Source organism: Capricornis sumatraensis, chromosome 6 (assembly GCF_032405125.1).
Source record: "Capricornis sumatraensis isolate serow.1 chromosome 6, serow.2, whole genome shotgun sequence".
In the NCBI taxonomy this organism is placed as follows: Eukaryota; Metazoa; Chordata; class Mammalia; order Artiodactyla; family Bovidae; genus Capricornis; species Capricornis sumatraensis.
The window spans coordinates 49,375,902-49,391,812 of record NC_091074.1 but is presented as its reverse complement, the minus strand read 5'-3'; the positions used below and the strand labels follow the sequence as shown (position 1 = coordinate 49,391,812).

Here is a 15,911-nt window from a genome sequence, read left to right as displayed (position 1 = left end):
AAATCCCATGGACAGAGGAGCCTGACTACAGTCCATGAGGTCATGAAGACTCGGACATGACTGAGTGACTAACACTTTCACTTTCTTTCATAGAAAAAAGTATGTTTCTATTCAATGTACACACGCATGCACACATACACACACTACTTGTTTTTTCATTTAACAATATATTTAGGGATCTTTCCATATCTATTTACACACATATATACACATACACACTGCCTCACTCTTTTAAAAGACTGTGTAAAATCCCACTGAACGGACAAATGGAAAAATATATATTTATTTCTCTTCTGATGAACAATTAGGTTTCTTCCAATCTTTTTCTAATACAAATAACTTGAATGAATATAGTTGTTTATGGAGCATTTCACGTATGTAAGAGTATCACCAGTGGATATGTGTTTTTTTAATCTTGATTAAAATTTCCTATTGCTCACCAATCCTATACCAATACAGTTTCTTAAGAACAACGGGACTGCCTATTTCCTTATGCCTTTGCCAAGCTTTACTTTTTAGTTTTGCCTGTGTGAGAGAGAAAAAATAGTATCTCTTTGTAGTTTAGTTTTCATTTCCTTTTCAGTAGACTGCTTCTTCAAAAGCTTTCTTCATTTTTGGTCTTTTTTTTTCTTTCCTGAAGGATTTCTAAGAGTAGTGTGTATATTAAAGTAATTCATGCTTTGAATATAATGTTTCAAACTTGATGTGAGGTTGTTGTTTCACTGTTGCCTTTTTTTGCTGTGGTTTCTTTCATATGGAATGTTTTTACTTTTATAGAGCTGATCACATCAATGTATTTTTTGTAGGATCTAAATTTTATATCATGTTTCTCTATTATAAGAGAATGATAATAAAAATATTTATCTTTCCAAGTGAAATTAATTTTTATATTTGGAATAATGTGTGGAACCAATCTAATTTTCTCTTAAAAATAGTTACCCAGTGGTTCCAAACATCATTTATCAATAGTTCATCATTTTTCTACCTACAGACAATGCCATTTTTATATTCCTAAATGCATTTGGCCTATTTATGATTTTTAGTCTATTACTGGCCTATATTAGTCTATTCATGTGCGTAGATTATTGTTTTAAGTATTAATTTTATGTACATTTGAATAACTGGTATGGCCACTTGTATCCCATTGCCATTCATCATTAGTTTTCTTTTCACAACTTTCTTCACTATTCTTATGGGTAGGTTTATTTATGTAAACAGCCTTTCTTAGAAAAGAAAAAACCTACTGGTATCTTGATTGGGATCATACTAAAAATTTTTAAGTTAACTTATGGAGATTCAAAATATTTGATAGTAAAACTTCTTCAATTACTCAGGTTTCCTTTTGTGTCCCTTAGGAACTTTAAAAAGTTTTATTCAGCAGCTGGATCTTGCACATATATTATTAGCTTACTGCCTGGTATATTTTGAGTTTATTATAAATGATGTCTTGGCTTATTTTCTAACTACTGTCATTCGTATCTAGAAAAGCTATAGATTTCTTTGTATATAAATTTTGTACTAAGTCACATTACTAAATTCTCCTATTATTTGTTACAGATTTTCATTTGATTCTGATTTTTTATCGAGTATACAGTCATATCTACAAATTCTGACCTCTAATTTTATATTTTATTTCCTTCTCCTGTCTAACTGCTTCCTTCCTATAATTGTGAGAGCACAATTAATAAAGCACATCTTCTTTTCTCACAAGGTGATGAGAAAGTTACTAAAACTTACAGTGGGTAAAGTTAAAATAAATGAGTTAAATTACTTTAACATTCTACAGTTAGTTTATAAAATCCCTAACCCATGAAATTTTAGGGGCACCAATAGCTATATTTTTTTAAATCTAGATTTTAAAAGAAACCAAATAATTCCATGGCCAATAAATACAACTGTAGTTATGCTTGCTGAGAAAGTGTTAACCAAATCACATGCTTTTGGAGTATGAACTCATAAACACGGAGAAATTCTCTCTCATTTGAGAACTGACATTTGGTCATAGGCATCATGTGATCGTTAGCCTCATTAAAAGAAATGGATCAGCGGAACAGGCAGTATTAAAATATTATGGGTCTAAAGCTGACTCATATGTAGCTCACAGGTGACAGTATATTTAAATTTGCCAGCAATACATTTTATATTTTATCTGGATCACACATTTTCCACAAATGAAACATCAGTGATTTTTTCCATCAAAATCTATATTAGTTTCAAACTAGTAAATTAGCTTGCAATTTGATTTACAAATATAAAGACCAAGCGAAAGTTATGCAACAGGTCACCTGGAACATAGTTAACTTCCATATTTATAATCAGAATTTACAAGCATCATTAAACACTCCTAATCTAGATTTTGGCTGAAATAAAATCTAGCCATTTCTGGCATGTTGCAACATACCTGGGGTTCTGAAATGCTGTTTGAGTATGAAATAGCTAAAAATTAAAATAACACATTCTATTTTGCTTTAGAAATTAAGGAGGACTCCATCAGCTATGCTAAGGAGTGGCTGAAGGCCCCATCATTTTGTGTGTCTTAATCTTTTACTTTATCAAGATTTCTAGGGGTGGAATGTCTTACAATCTTAACCATAAAATTACTGCCTCTAGATCTTATCAGCTTCAAAGCTGGAGCAGTGTGAAACTGACTGACAGCTGAATGGAATATAGATAAAGCAATGGAGACTACAAGTCACTCAAAGTTCCATTTAATTAGGTGCTTTGAAAATAAGTTCCCAGAACCTTCAGTCAATTCAGGATTTAGTGCAGAAAGCAGAAGATTCATGGTACTCTTTCAGAGGAGTTTTATTTGAGACCTCAGGTTGGCCTAGGGAAAATGGGACATAGGAAAAGAGAAAATATGAAGATTATAATGGACATACATACTTTTGCCAAAATAAGTGGGAAAAGCAGTTTTGCTTTACATTTTTAAATCATTAAGGCTATAAGATGGAGAAGGAAATGGCAACCCACTCCAGTGTTCTTGCCTGGAGAATCCCAGGGACGGGGGAGCCTGGTGGGCTGCCGTCTATGGGGTCACACAGAGTTGGACATGACTGAAGTGATTTAGCAGCAGCAGCAAGGCTATAAGAAAATTATTTAAAATAGAAATTTATTATTTCTATAATATGCAAAATGTAAAATAACTGATTTAAGTATAACATCACATTTGTAAACATTTCTTCCAAGCATATCTATATATATGACAGTTAAACACGTTGTCATCTCATGTGACTATGTTACTTTTCTATCTCTATATGGTTATAACAAGTAATCCAACATTATTTTAACATTTTTTACCCTGTGGTAAGAAGTATGGGCAGTATAGCTCCTTCTAATATAGCCATTTCCCCTTAAATATAAAGAAGCCCTTTAAGTACTGATAAAATAAAAAAATCTCTGGCACATACTGAAGTGGGGAAAAAAAAGCATGATGTTTTACTTTTGTTACTACTTGCAAAAAAATTTAATGAGAGGGAAAGAGAGAGACATTCTGCTTATACATTCAGAAGGTATATCTAGAGTGATACTCAAAGAACTCGGTAACTGTGACTGCCTCCTAGGAGAAGAACTGAGAAACGAGTGAGAGAGACACTGCATGAAACACTTTCTTTTATCTTTTGAATTGTACAACTTAAGAATGTATAACTTATTCATAAAAATAAATTAATAAAAACTTTAAAAGAAATAGCCATTGGTACCACTCCAGTAAAAAATAAGAAAACAAAGTCATTTTATGAAGCACTATCTTGTGAAGCACTTTCTCTGTGTTCTTGCCTGAGAAACCCCACGGATAGAGAAGCCTGGTGGGCTATACAGTCCACAGAGTTGCAGAAGAGCTGGACATGACTTAGTGACTGAACAATAACAAAATGTATTCATCTTCCTAGAAAAAGCATTCTCACATACCATATCCACAAATGTGTAAATTCAAGGATAAAGAAATAAAAGCATTAAAATTTTTGAATGAATTCTTAACTTTCTATACATAAGATAGCTCAAACTTTTACTTAAATAGCCATAGATGGACATTCAAATTTTCCTCCAAACAAATGAAAGAAATTACAATATTTTACATTAATCAAAAGAGGTAGAGATACGAACAGTACTAGTTTTGTTACATTTACCTTGTGCCTTTGGTGGGATCTAATTTTAGCAAGAGTCATTTAACATATATAATTACTAAATGTATATACAGAAAAGTAGAAAATTAGCTTTCATAGCACAGTCTCAAAAATGATTAATGTAATCTTATTCAGTTAGTTTCCTTATCAAGAAGAAAAAACAACTCCATAAATAACCATCTAATTATAAGAATACAAATGTTATTTTATGGAGGAATGAGTAAATAAAGCTTCTTACAGCAAATTGCTAATTACTGTATAGTTTCATATAAGATAAACTACGTTGTGATGAGTATAAAAATATCACTACTATAATCACAAATTTTTGATCTTCATGTGCAAAATGTGTTCTGGTTCAAAATTGTAAAAAAATATTGTTATATAAAAAATAATTTAGCATTTAAAATTAAAGACACATAAGAAGACCCTCAGTTCAGTTCAGTCGCTCAGTCGAGTCTGACTCTTTGCGACCCCATGAATTGCAGCACGCCAGGCCTCCCTGTCACCAACCCCCGGAGTTCACTTAAACTCACGACCATCGAGTCGGTGATGCCATCCAGCCATTTCATCCTCTGTCGTACCCTTCTCCTCCTGCCCCCAATCCCTCCCAGCATCAGAGTCTTTTCCAATGAGTCAACTCTTCACATGAGGTGGCCAAAGTATTGGAGTTTCAGCTTTAGCATCATTCCTTCCAAAGAACACCCAGGACCAATCTCCTTTAGGATGGATGGTTGGATCTCCTGTAGTCCAAGGGACTCTCAAGAGTCTTCTCCAACTCCACAGTTCAAAAGCATCAATTCTTTGGCACTCAGCTTTCTTCACAGTCCAATTCTCACATCCATACATGACCACTGGAAAAACTATAGCCTTGACTAGACGGAACTTGGTTGGCAAAGTAATGTCTCTGCTTTTGAATATGCTCTATAGGTTGGTCATAACTTTCCTTCCAAGGAGTAAGTGTCTTTTAATTTCATGGCTGCAATCACCATCTGCAGTGATTTTGGAGCCCAGAAAAATAAAGTCTGACACTGTTTCCATTGTTTCCCCATCTATTTGCCATGAAGTGATGGGACAAAATGCCATGATCTTCGTTTTCTGAATGTTGAACTTTAAGCCAGCTTTTTCGCTCTCCTCTTTCACTTTCATCAAGAGGATCAAGAGGCTTTTTAGTTCCTCTTCACTTTCTGCCATAAGGGTGGTGTCATCTGCATATCTGAGGTTATTGATATTTCTCCCAGCAATCTTGATTCCAGCTTGTGCTTCTTCCGGCCCGCCATTTCTCATGATGTACTCTGCATAGAAGTTAAATAAGCAGGGTGACAATATACAGTCTTGACGTACTCCTTTTCCTATTTGGAACCAGTCTGTTGTTCCATGTCCAGTTCTAACTGTTGCTTCCTGACCTGCATACAGATTTCTCAAGAGGCAGGTTAGGTGGTCTGGTATTCCCATCTGTTGAAGAATTTTCCACAGTTTATTGTGATCCATACAGTCAAAGGCTTTGGCATAGTCAATAGCAGAAATAGATGTTTTTCTGGAACTCTCTTGCTTTTTCGATGATCCAGTGGATGTTAGCAATTTGATCTCTGGTTCCTCTGCCTTTTCTAAAATCAGCTTGAACATCTGGAAGTTCATGGTTCACGTATTGCTGAAGCCTGGCTTGGAGAATTTTGAGCATTACTTTACTAGCGTGTGAGATGAGTACAATTGTGCAGTAGTTTGAACATTCTTTGGCATTGCCTTTCTTTGGGATTGGAGTGAAAACTGACAGGGAGATGTATTTAGAAGAAGATCAAAGCATAATGAGTTGAGATATGACAGCAGTCAACTCTTCTACCTTAATATCCATGTTCTCCCAAAATGTTAACAATAAATAGATCCCTAGAACCCATGGACGGAGGCGCCTGGTAGGCTGCATTCCATGGAGCCGCTAGGAGTCGGACACGACTGAGCGACTTCACTTTCACTTTTCACTTTCATGCATTGGAGAAGGAAATGGCAACCCACTGCAGTGTTCTTGCCTGGAGAATCCCAGGGACAAGGGAGCCTGGTGGGCTGCCGTCTCCGGGGTCGCACAGAGTCGGACATGACTGAAGTGACTTAGCAGCAGCAGCAGCAGCAGCAGCATTAATTTAATGAAATGTAAAACATGTATTCAAGTAGTAACTTAGCTGAAGTCATATCCAGTGATGTCCCAAGAAAAATGTCACATAATCTTTTGAAAAATTCTTATCTAATACTATCAGCAGGAGATGCCTTTTAAATGTAAGTTTATACTTATATTTAAATAACTAAAATATATGTATATATACATATTTAACTTTATACACATGGACTCCATTGACCAAATAAAAGAATACAGTAAGTAAAAGGAGTAAAAGGATTTTGACCAAATCTGAACATTGGTAGTTTGTACCATACTACATTCATCAAATAAAATTTAACATGTTACCATCATTATCTTCTGAAAAATTCTGAAATCTCTCTATACCTTGAAAATTGAAACATTTTGAAATGCATAGGAAAAATAAAACTCTAAAACATGTTTATGTAAAATATTTTTTCACTTAAGGTTATAAAACTAAATATTTGCTCAAAATATAAATTTTCCATTAATGTAGAGATTCTTGTAGTGTAATAAAGATGGTTTTATATCGACTATTAGATTAGGTAAGAAAATATCTCAAGTGCTAACCATTTATTTTTCTTAGTAGTGGCTTCAATTTCAAATATGACCTCTTCTTTTTATTGGCTTATCCTGAAAAGTTGGTTTGCACAATGGAGTAAACCTTTCTGTGGCTGAAAATTATTCCTCATGAATTTAAATGGAAGTATTTCTATCTAGACAGAGGTCAAAGGTAAGAGAGAATCAAGGCAATTATTCTAAGAACTGGAGCAGGAAACCTTGCTAACCAGGAACTGAGTAGAAGTAGTAGGTCTGTGCTATTCCTAAGTCCTCAAATTTCATTACATTCACATCAACTGAATTAACGATTTATTCCATTTATTATAGGCTGTTAAGAAATAGCCCAATTGACCATTTCCCTTCAGGAATTCTGGCCAAAGTAGAGGGCAGAAATACGAATGCCTACACAGTTAGTTTCATCAGGCTTGCTATAGGTGACAGCTTGAACACTAAAGAACAGTCAGAAAAATTGAACTTATATGGCACAGTCTGGCTCAGTCTCTGGAAAAAAATGGCCTGTGTCTTGACCAGCAAGTTGTTAAAGACTGCGCTCATAGACATTCTTCGTACGGTTCTACAGTGAATGAAAAAGGTACAGGAAAATAAGCAAAGCCCCTCTAATAACACAGCACCTACAAAAAACTCGATAGAGTTCTAGTAGTCTAAGCAACTATACTGTACAAATTTTCTAGCATCTGGCAAGAGGAGGATGGGAGGAAATGTTAAATAGGTGTCATGGCACTTAAACTTTGTTAACTTTATTATAGTACAGAACAGAGATGAAATTGTGCACAGAATCACTGCCTATGGTGAATGAAGCAGATGAAGACCTTCAGCACGACTGAGGGGGAATCTAAATCACATATAAACGGTGGTAGTAAATGCAAGGTAACATAATACTATCAGATGTATATTTAGTTAATACATATCTATCATATGCCACTATTTTGTGTGTTTTCAATGAGGGCACCTTATGATTTTCCATGTAAAGATTATTTCTTTAGGTAACATTTAAACTCCTTTTGCTAAAAAGGAAGTTTTCTTGTAAAAATGAAAACGAAAAACCACCCATAACAAAAGCTTAAATATGAATGCCTTTTAAAAAGTGTAAATTAATATGTGCAACTGATACTAGGAATCGATGGTTTCTTTTTTTAAAAAGTTTTTTCCCTATTTCCAGGTGGTATAAGTCAATTATTTTAAGTTAGTTTAATTTACCAATTAATATAACAAAAATTGCACTGTATTTGTGTAATGGATAACTTAAAGAGTCATGCCACTTTTTACACTCTATATAGGAAAGAAAGAAAGAAAATCAAGCTATAAAATTTACCCTGTTAAAATCTGTACCTGTGTATACACATGACCTGAAATAATCAACTTAGTTATCTCAGTAGTGATAGCACTAGCAAACTTAGTAAACCTATATCCAGCTCATGAGGATGTTTAACAGAAAGCTAGAAGTCAATGTGAAGGCAAGCAGGAATGTCTGGGGAAGGTGAAACAGGAGCAGGTGTGGGATGGAGTGGTGATAAGCCAGCCTGAGAGAGGTGGATGAAATGAAAGTGGGAAAGGGACTCTTCCTCTCCATTTTCCCAGATTTCCTAAGGCCTTCGTAAGTGGCAAGTACTTCCCTTTCCACTGAAAATACTGTCTGGGTGACGTTTATGAGGAGCATTATAAAGTACTGGCACCTAATCTATCGCCTTTCCTTTTATGGCAAATATACAGTTATTTTACATCCAAAATATTGTACAATTCCTTTGTAAATATGATTGATTTTAAAGCTGAAAAGAAATTAGGAAATCATTTAGTCTAACTAATCCCTTATTTCATTGACAGGAGAACTGAGGTCAAGAGAATCTATGATTTAGTTTCTGATCTACATAAATATACTGATGTTACTGAAAGGTTTAGAAATGCCGTATTGAGTGTTATTAAAAGCAAGAGGGAAATGGATATTAGAAATGCTTCAAAAATACAAAGAAAAGAATGGAACATCTATTCTGATGTTAGTAGGAAAGAGTTAACTAAAAATAAAGGGCTTTAAAGACAGATTAGGGAAAAGATACTAAATGATGAAGGTATGAATACATGGTAATCATTACAAACAGAAAATATATATAGAAAATACTTACCAAGTATATATTATATCATGAAGAAAATCCACAAAGTGAAAAATGTAAAGCCTCTCCTATAATTATTTTCTATTTGTTTCTATTTCATTATAAGAACAAATTATATGGTAGGAGTACAGAAAAGGGGTACATGCACTTAAGTCAAATTTCCAGGCCCCTTTTATATGATACAACTGTAAGACCAATTCCATTTCTACTTTAGCTAGGTGGTTCTAAATGATTATTCTCCCTATGCTCAGCTGAAGTAAAAAGGAAAGACCAGGTTACAGAGTTTGAGGACATCAAAAACTGCACAGGTTTTTATTACTATTTCTATCATAGCATTTTAGCACATTAAAATGTCTTGTGTCAAAATAAACATACTTATTAAATTTTAAAAACTTGAAAACTCAAATATGTATTTGTGTTCCTAAGTTATTATTTGCTCACACCTATGATCAGAGCCAAATTATTAAATGTTTTTCACTGGAATGAAAATGAAAGTGGCAAAGGACTCATCCTCCCCATTTTCCCAGCTTTCTTAAGGCCTTGATAAGTGGCAAGTACTTCCCTTTTCACTGTGAAAATCACTTTGTAGATGGCCTTTGTCAGTGCTTCCCAAAGTGTCCCTCTGGTTCAATGTAAAATAACTTCACATATGGGTAAGCAGGTCTAATTTTACTCTAAAGAACAGATTTTACAATATATTAGAAAAAGTTACATGCTAAAACTTCCCAACACATTCTTGCCCCGGCCCAGTGTTTTGTTTTGTTTTTTCTCTCTAAAGAGAAAAGTGTATGGAAGAAGCCACCAAGAAGCTGAATTAAACAAATAAAAACTTAAGATACTTACTGTCGCTGGGGAAGCCCGAGTGGTATGTGTCACCGAGTGTCCAGAATTCTCCATTGAGTTGCCGATCAGATAGGTTCCTCCAGAGCTGCTGATGAGTTGTCCTCCTGTGACGCCCATCTGAATCCCACCGGTGCCCACCATACTGTGAGACGAGACCACGGTAGTCACCTGTGCAGAGCTCCCTTGAGTATCAAAGTAATTCCCTCCAGTGTTTTGGCTGTACATCTGTGTTTCTGTGTAAGGGTAAGTTGTTGTTCGGCTTTAGAAGAAGAAAAGAAAGAAATTTATTTATATCATCTTATTGCTTTTCCCAGGGTAGAATATATGTTTAAAATATATCAGCTTAGCCTTTGGGACATGGTGAGTTTTGTATTTTTTGTGAAACTTCATTCCCAGAAATAGCTGGGCTTACTTTCCAAATTAAAGGTACATTTATTTATAAGTACCTCAACACTTTCCTGCACAGTAGAGTTTTTGCCACTATTGGGGCCTACCTCAAGTATATAAATAAGCTCAGGTCTTGTCCCTTCAAGAAATCGTGCTGTGTGACTTCTTAAATTTCTTATAAAACTTCCTGCAAATCCCAGTTTTAGGAAAGCTGGGATCTGGAATGAAGAGGGGTTGACAAGTCAGCTCCCCAAACTACTTCACACTGCTGGTGACTTGCAGGAAACCTCCATGACTTAAGGTAGCGTGCATAACTCTTTCTAACCACTAGGCAGGATCTTGAGCAAAGCATGTGCCCTAAATCCCTAACTCTTTCTTCTTTACACTCAAGCTTCTCCTCAATGAGATGACTGTGCTACCTCATGTCCTCATTTTCTGCTTCCCAACAACAGTCAAGCTTCTGCCCTTAGCCTTTCACTGAAAATGCTTTTAATAAGGTCACTTGTGACCTCGTCTAAATACCAAGCTAAAAGGCTGCTGTCAGTCCTCATCTTTCTTGACTTATCTGCAGTACAATGTTGTTGACTAAGCCATGTTGCCCTTTCCCTCCTTGCCCTGTTCTGATTAAGCAGCTTGTTTGATGGATTTATTTTTAATTTTCAATTGACTATATCATACATTTTAACATGACTTTTGTTTTTATTTTGCAATTAGTGTAGGCGCTCAAGAAGTTTCAAAAATAGTAGGAAGGTGTAAAATACTTTTCTTTTAAAAAATTCAAACATCAGATTAAAATTCCCAGTGTTTTTGGTCATTCTCTTCAACACTACATCTCAGAGTGAGCCAGTACTGACAATTTGGTGTAGATGTCTGTGGACATTTCTATGTATATGCAAGGTCTTTCTGTTTTAATCTTTCTTGTTCATTAGTTTCTATGGCATTTCTCTTTCACCTTTTAATTTTTTTAACCACAGTGTTTCAAGAATCTTTTGGAGGCTCAATTTTTTTTTTTGGCATATTAAATAGTAATTTTCTGAGGTCTCCAATTTTAGCTCTTATCTTTTCTCACTTTTATTCAGACCATACACTTTGATCATACACTACATGACTATATTCATGCTTATAAGTTTATACCTCCACTTTCTAAGTTGTGTCTGAATCTTTGTGACCCCATGGACTGCAACACGCTAGGTTATACTTTAAGAGTTTTAAATCTAGATTTCTGAGAGTCACTTAAGTATCTCTGCTAGGGAATCCCTGATATTTGGGAGGTCTCCTATGTAAAAGTGAATGTATACCTAAAAGGGAATTCTTTTCTCTCCTGCTCTTTTTCCTATATTCCCCCCTCTCAGCAGAGGGCAGCACCACAACACTCAGCTTTGGAAATTACTGCTAATTCTTCTTGCTCAGGACTTCCTAGTTTGCTCAGTGGTAAAAGAATCTGCCTGTCACTGTAGAAGGCGAGAAGATGCAGGTTCGATCCCTGGGTCGGGAAGACTCCCTGGAGGAGGAAATGACAACCCACTCCAGTATTCTTGCTTAAAAAACAAACAAACAAACAAACAAAAAAACTGAGGAGCCTGGCAGGCTGCAGTCTATGGGGTTGTAAAGAGGCGGATGTGACTGAGTGCACGCATACTTTTCTTGCTCAGATTGACATCAGTCCTACTAACTTTATCTCCGAAACAATTCTCCAATTCTCCTTTCCATTCTTGTACTCACTGCCTTAACTCATAATGAGTGAGTAAAGTGAAGTGAAAGTCTCTCAGTCGTGTCCGATTTTTTGTGACCCCATGGACTATATAGTCCATGGAATTCTCCAGGCCAGAATACTGGAGTGGTAGCCTTTCCCTTCTCCAGGGGATCTTCCCAACCCAGGGATCAAACCCAGGTCTCCCACATTGCAGGTGGTTCTTTACCAGCTGAGCCACAAGGGAAGCCCAAGAATATTGGAGTGGGTAGCCTATTATTCCTTGTCCAGCGGATCTTCCCGACCCAGAAATCCAACCAGGGCGTCCTGCATTGCAGGTGGATTCTTTACCAACTGAGCTATCAGGGGTCCTTTAACTCATAATATTCTCCATTAAAATTGCCTTCTAACTAGTTTTCCTTCCTCTATTTGGTTCTCTTCCAATCTATCTTCAACTCTGATGCCAGGGGAATATTTCTAAAAGGAAAATAGGAAAATTAAGCTTTTCTTAAAAACTTTCCTGTGATTCTCTCTTGCCTTGGGAAGAAATTCACAAGCTTTGACCTGTCTTCTCAGGGCCGATGCCGGCACAAGCTCCGGATTTGGTACCAGCCATGTCTTCAAATGATTCTTTGCTTGTACCACACTGACCTTGATGCTGATCTCCTGTAAAGCACTAGCTTCTCTTGCCTCCCTGCTATGTTGTGTGGGGTTTCCCCTGTCTGGAAGACCTTTGCATGTCTTTACCTCTATTCCTTCGCCTAAGTCAGCCTTGAGCTCTCAGCTCGAGCATCGCCTTATCTCAGAATCACTCCTCTGCACCCCCGACTGTCAGGTTTCCTCTCTGTACTTTCCTAACACATTGCACACACCTGAAATACAACCCTCAATGCACTGTTAATTTCCTTATGTCTTCATGCTCCCATGAAATTATGGGAGCATTCATTCCCATCTGTACCCTCAACACTTAACGTAACTATTGCTACGTAGTGGGTTCACTAATCAACAAATAAAATAGGACTCTACTTAAAAGTATATTTGGCATAATGGTCACTTTCATAAATTTCTAAAACATACATTCTTTTTTTGTGGTTTTGTTAAAGCATGAGAAATTGGGCTAAACTATTTCAAGATTTTTCTGTATTATTTAAAATAGGTCATTTAACCCATTACAAATTATATTTATATTGCAATTTCTAATGCAAATTTCAGTAAAATAATAAGAGTGCTCCAAAAGTATTCAACACTAGGTAAAGTTACTGCTTTCCAGAAAAAAACCACCACAGATCCAGGTATAAATTTTAGTTTGGGATGATGACAGAAACAACTCCATAGAGAATACTTTTTGTTATTTTTTTTTTTACACATAGAAAAGTATCATTTAAAATACACATTTCTTCTCAATACTGCTGTATTTTCCAACTGGAAATCTCATTTATATATTTCTTTCAGTATATACTTATTTTAATAAAACAGCCATGTTGATTTTAAATTTGGATAAAAAGAGAAATGAGTTCATCTTAAGTCCCCTAAATATGACAGTGACCCTATTTAGCTGTACTTAACACAATCTGATGTTGGTATTTAAGTATAATCAAATAAGATGTACAAACAGATACAGGGAAATAAATACTGACAGATGCACGAAACTGTGTCCACTTTCCTTTTCACAGTCTGAACAAAACCTTTAAGTATGCTTTCCAGTAGTAAGTTGATTTTACAAATAAATCATATAATAATAGCTATTAATAGCTAAATTTACTATTTACCATGCAACAGGCATGATCTTATGTGCTTTTCAGGTATTAACTCACTTAACCTTCATTACAATTTTATGAGATAGATACTGTTATTTTCTATTTGCAAAGACAAGGCGAATATTTGAAAGTCTAGATAGATTAAACAGCTTTATCCAAAGCACACAGCTGGTAAAAAACTGGATTTGGAATATGTACTTAGCCCATTCTCTCAAACATTTCATCACATTAAAATAATTTAACTTTTAAATATGTCAATGATATTTATCAATAACTATTGTGGAATAGTTACAAAAGGTGGTACAGGTAACATACAAACTTTCTATTGCTTTTTAAGAGTTTTTTATATTTTAGCTAAAAGATGATGCTGTTAAAAGTGCTGAACTCAATATGCCAGCAAATTTGGAAAAATCAGCAATGGCCACAGGACTGGAAAAGGTCCGTTTGCATTCCAATCCCAAAGAAAGGTAATGAAAAAGAATGTTCAAACTACTGCACAATTGCACTCATCTCACATGCTAGCAAAGTAATGCTCAAAATTCTCCAAGTGAGACTTCAATAGTATGTAAACTGAGAATTTCCAGATGTTAAAGCTGGATTTAGAAAAGGCAGAGAAACCAGAGATCAAACTGCCAACATCTGTTGGATTATAGAAAAAGCAAGAGAGCTCCAGAAAAACATCAACTCTACTTCACTGACTACCCTAAAGCTTTTCACTGTGTGGATCACAACAAACTGTGGAAAATTCTTCAAGAGATGGTAATACCATACCACCTTACCTGCCTCCTGAGAAATCTGTATGCAGGTCAAGAAGCAACAGTCAGAACCAGACATGGAACAATGGACTGCTTCACAATTGGGAAAGGAGTACGTCAAGGCTGTATATTGTCACCCTGCTTTATTTAACTTATATGCAGAGTACATCATGAGAAGGGCTGGGCTGGAAGAAGCACAAGCTGGAATCAAGATTGTTGAGAGAAATATCAATAACCTCAGAGCTGCAGATGACATCACCCTAATGGCAGAAAATGAAGAGGAACTAAAGAGCCTCTTGATCATTCAAAATACTAAGATCATGGCATCTGGTCCCATCACTTCATGGCAAATAGATGGGGAAACAATGGAAACTGTGATAGACTATTTTCTTGGGCTCCAAAATCACTAGAGATGGTGACTGCAGCCATGAAATTAAAAGACGCTTGCTCCTTGGAGGAAAAGCTATGACAAACCTAGACAGCATATTAAAAAGCAGACATTACCTTGCCAACAAAGATCCATACAGTCAAAGCTATGGCTTTTCCAGTAGTCACATATGGGTGTGACAGCTGGCCCATAAAGAAGGCTGGATGTCTACGAATTCATGCTTTTGAACTGTGGTGTTGGAGAAGACTCTTGAGAATCCCTTGGACTGCAAGAAGATCAAACCAGTCAATCCTAAATGAAATCAACCCTGAGTATTATTGGAAGGACTGATGCTGAAGCTCCAATACTTTGGCCACCTGATGCAAAGAGCTGACTCATTAGAAAAGACACTGATGCTAGAAGATTGAAGGCAGGAGAAGGGGACGACAGAGGACAAGATGGTTGGATGGCATCACTGACATCACTGACTCAATGGACATGAGTTTGAGCAAGCTCCAGGAGATGGTGAAGGACAGGGAAGCCTTGCATGCTGCAGTCCAAGGGGTCACAAAGAGTCAGACATGACTGAGCCAGTGAACTACAACTACACTTTGCTAACTGTTTATCAGCACCCCACTACTCTCCTATCTTACTCAGAATGGGATCTGCAGAAGATGTACTTGTAATGGTAAAGAAAGAGAGATGGAAAAGATCAGACTATTTTGGAGGATATTTACCATTGCACACTAAGACTTTGGAAGTTCTATGATCATAGAAGTTGCAGTTCTATTATAAGAGCATCATTCCAAGCAGTTTAAATCACGCCATCTTCTGGGCATGACTCCTTTATATAATTAGTCCTCAGTGAATAATAGCAATACAAATAAATGCATCACAGATATATATAAAATCTCTATAGCCCTCAAGTCAGCATAAAAATACGGCAGCAAAGAGCTTTGATTTTCATACTTCCCCCTAGCTGGAGATGATTCATTAGCTAAAAAATGAGCAAAGAACAGGAGAAGAGTGAAAGTCACTAAACAGTATGTCTAATCCATAAGCTATGTTCATTACTCACTCATGACCCATGGGACTGAGGAGAAAGCTTGTGCAAGCACACACAGGGGTAAAGATTGGTAATTTCCAGGGGGGAAAAGGGCACAATTATATTTGTAG

General features: G+C 36.1%; 1 protein-coding gene across 2 annotated transcripts in view; it reads right to left on the bottom strand.

Annotated features, from left to right (window-relative positions):
- Positions 1-15,911, bottom strand: part of RFX3 (regulatory factor X3) — a 188,534-nt gene that overhangs the window by 94,607 nt on the left and 78,016 nt on the right. For both annotated transcript variants that reach the window (XM_068974262.1, XM_068974263.1), the window contains exon 3: positions 9,780-10,038. In XM_068974262.1, coding sequence (XP_068830363.1) covers positions 9,780-10,038 — 259 coding nt within the window. The remainder of the gene's footprint in view (positions 1-9,779; positions 10,039-15,911) is intronic.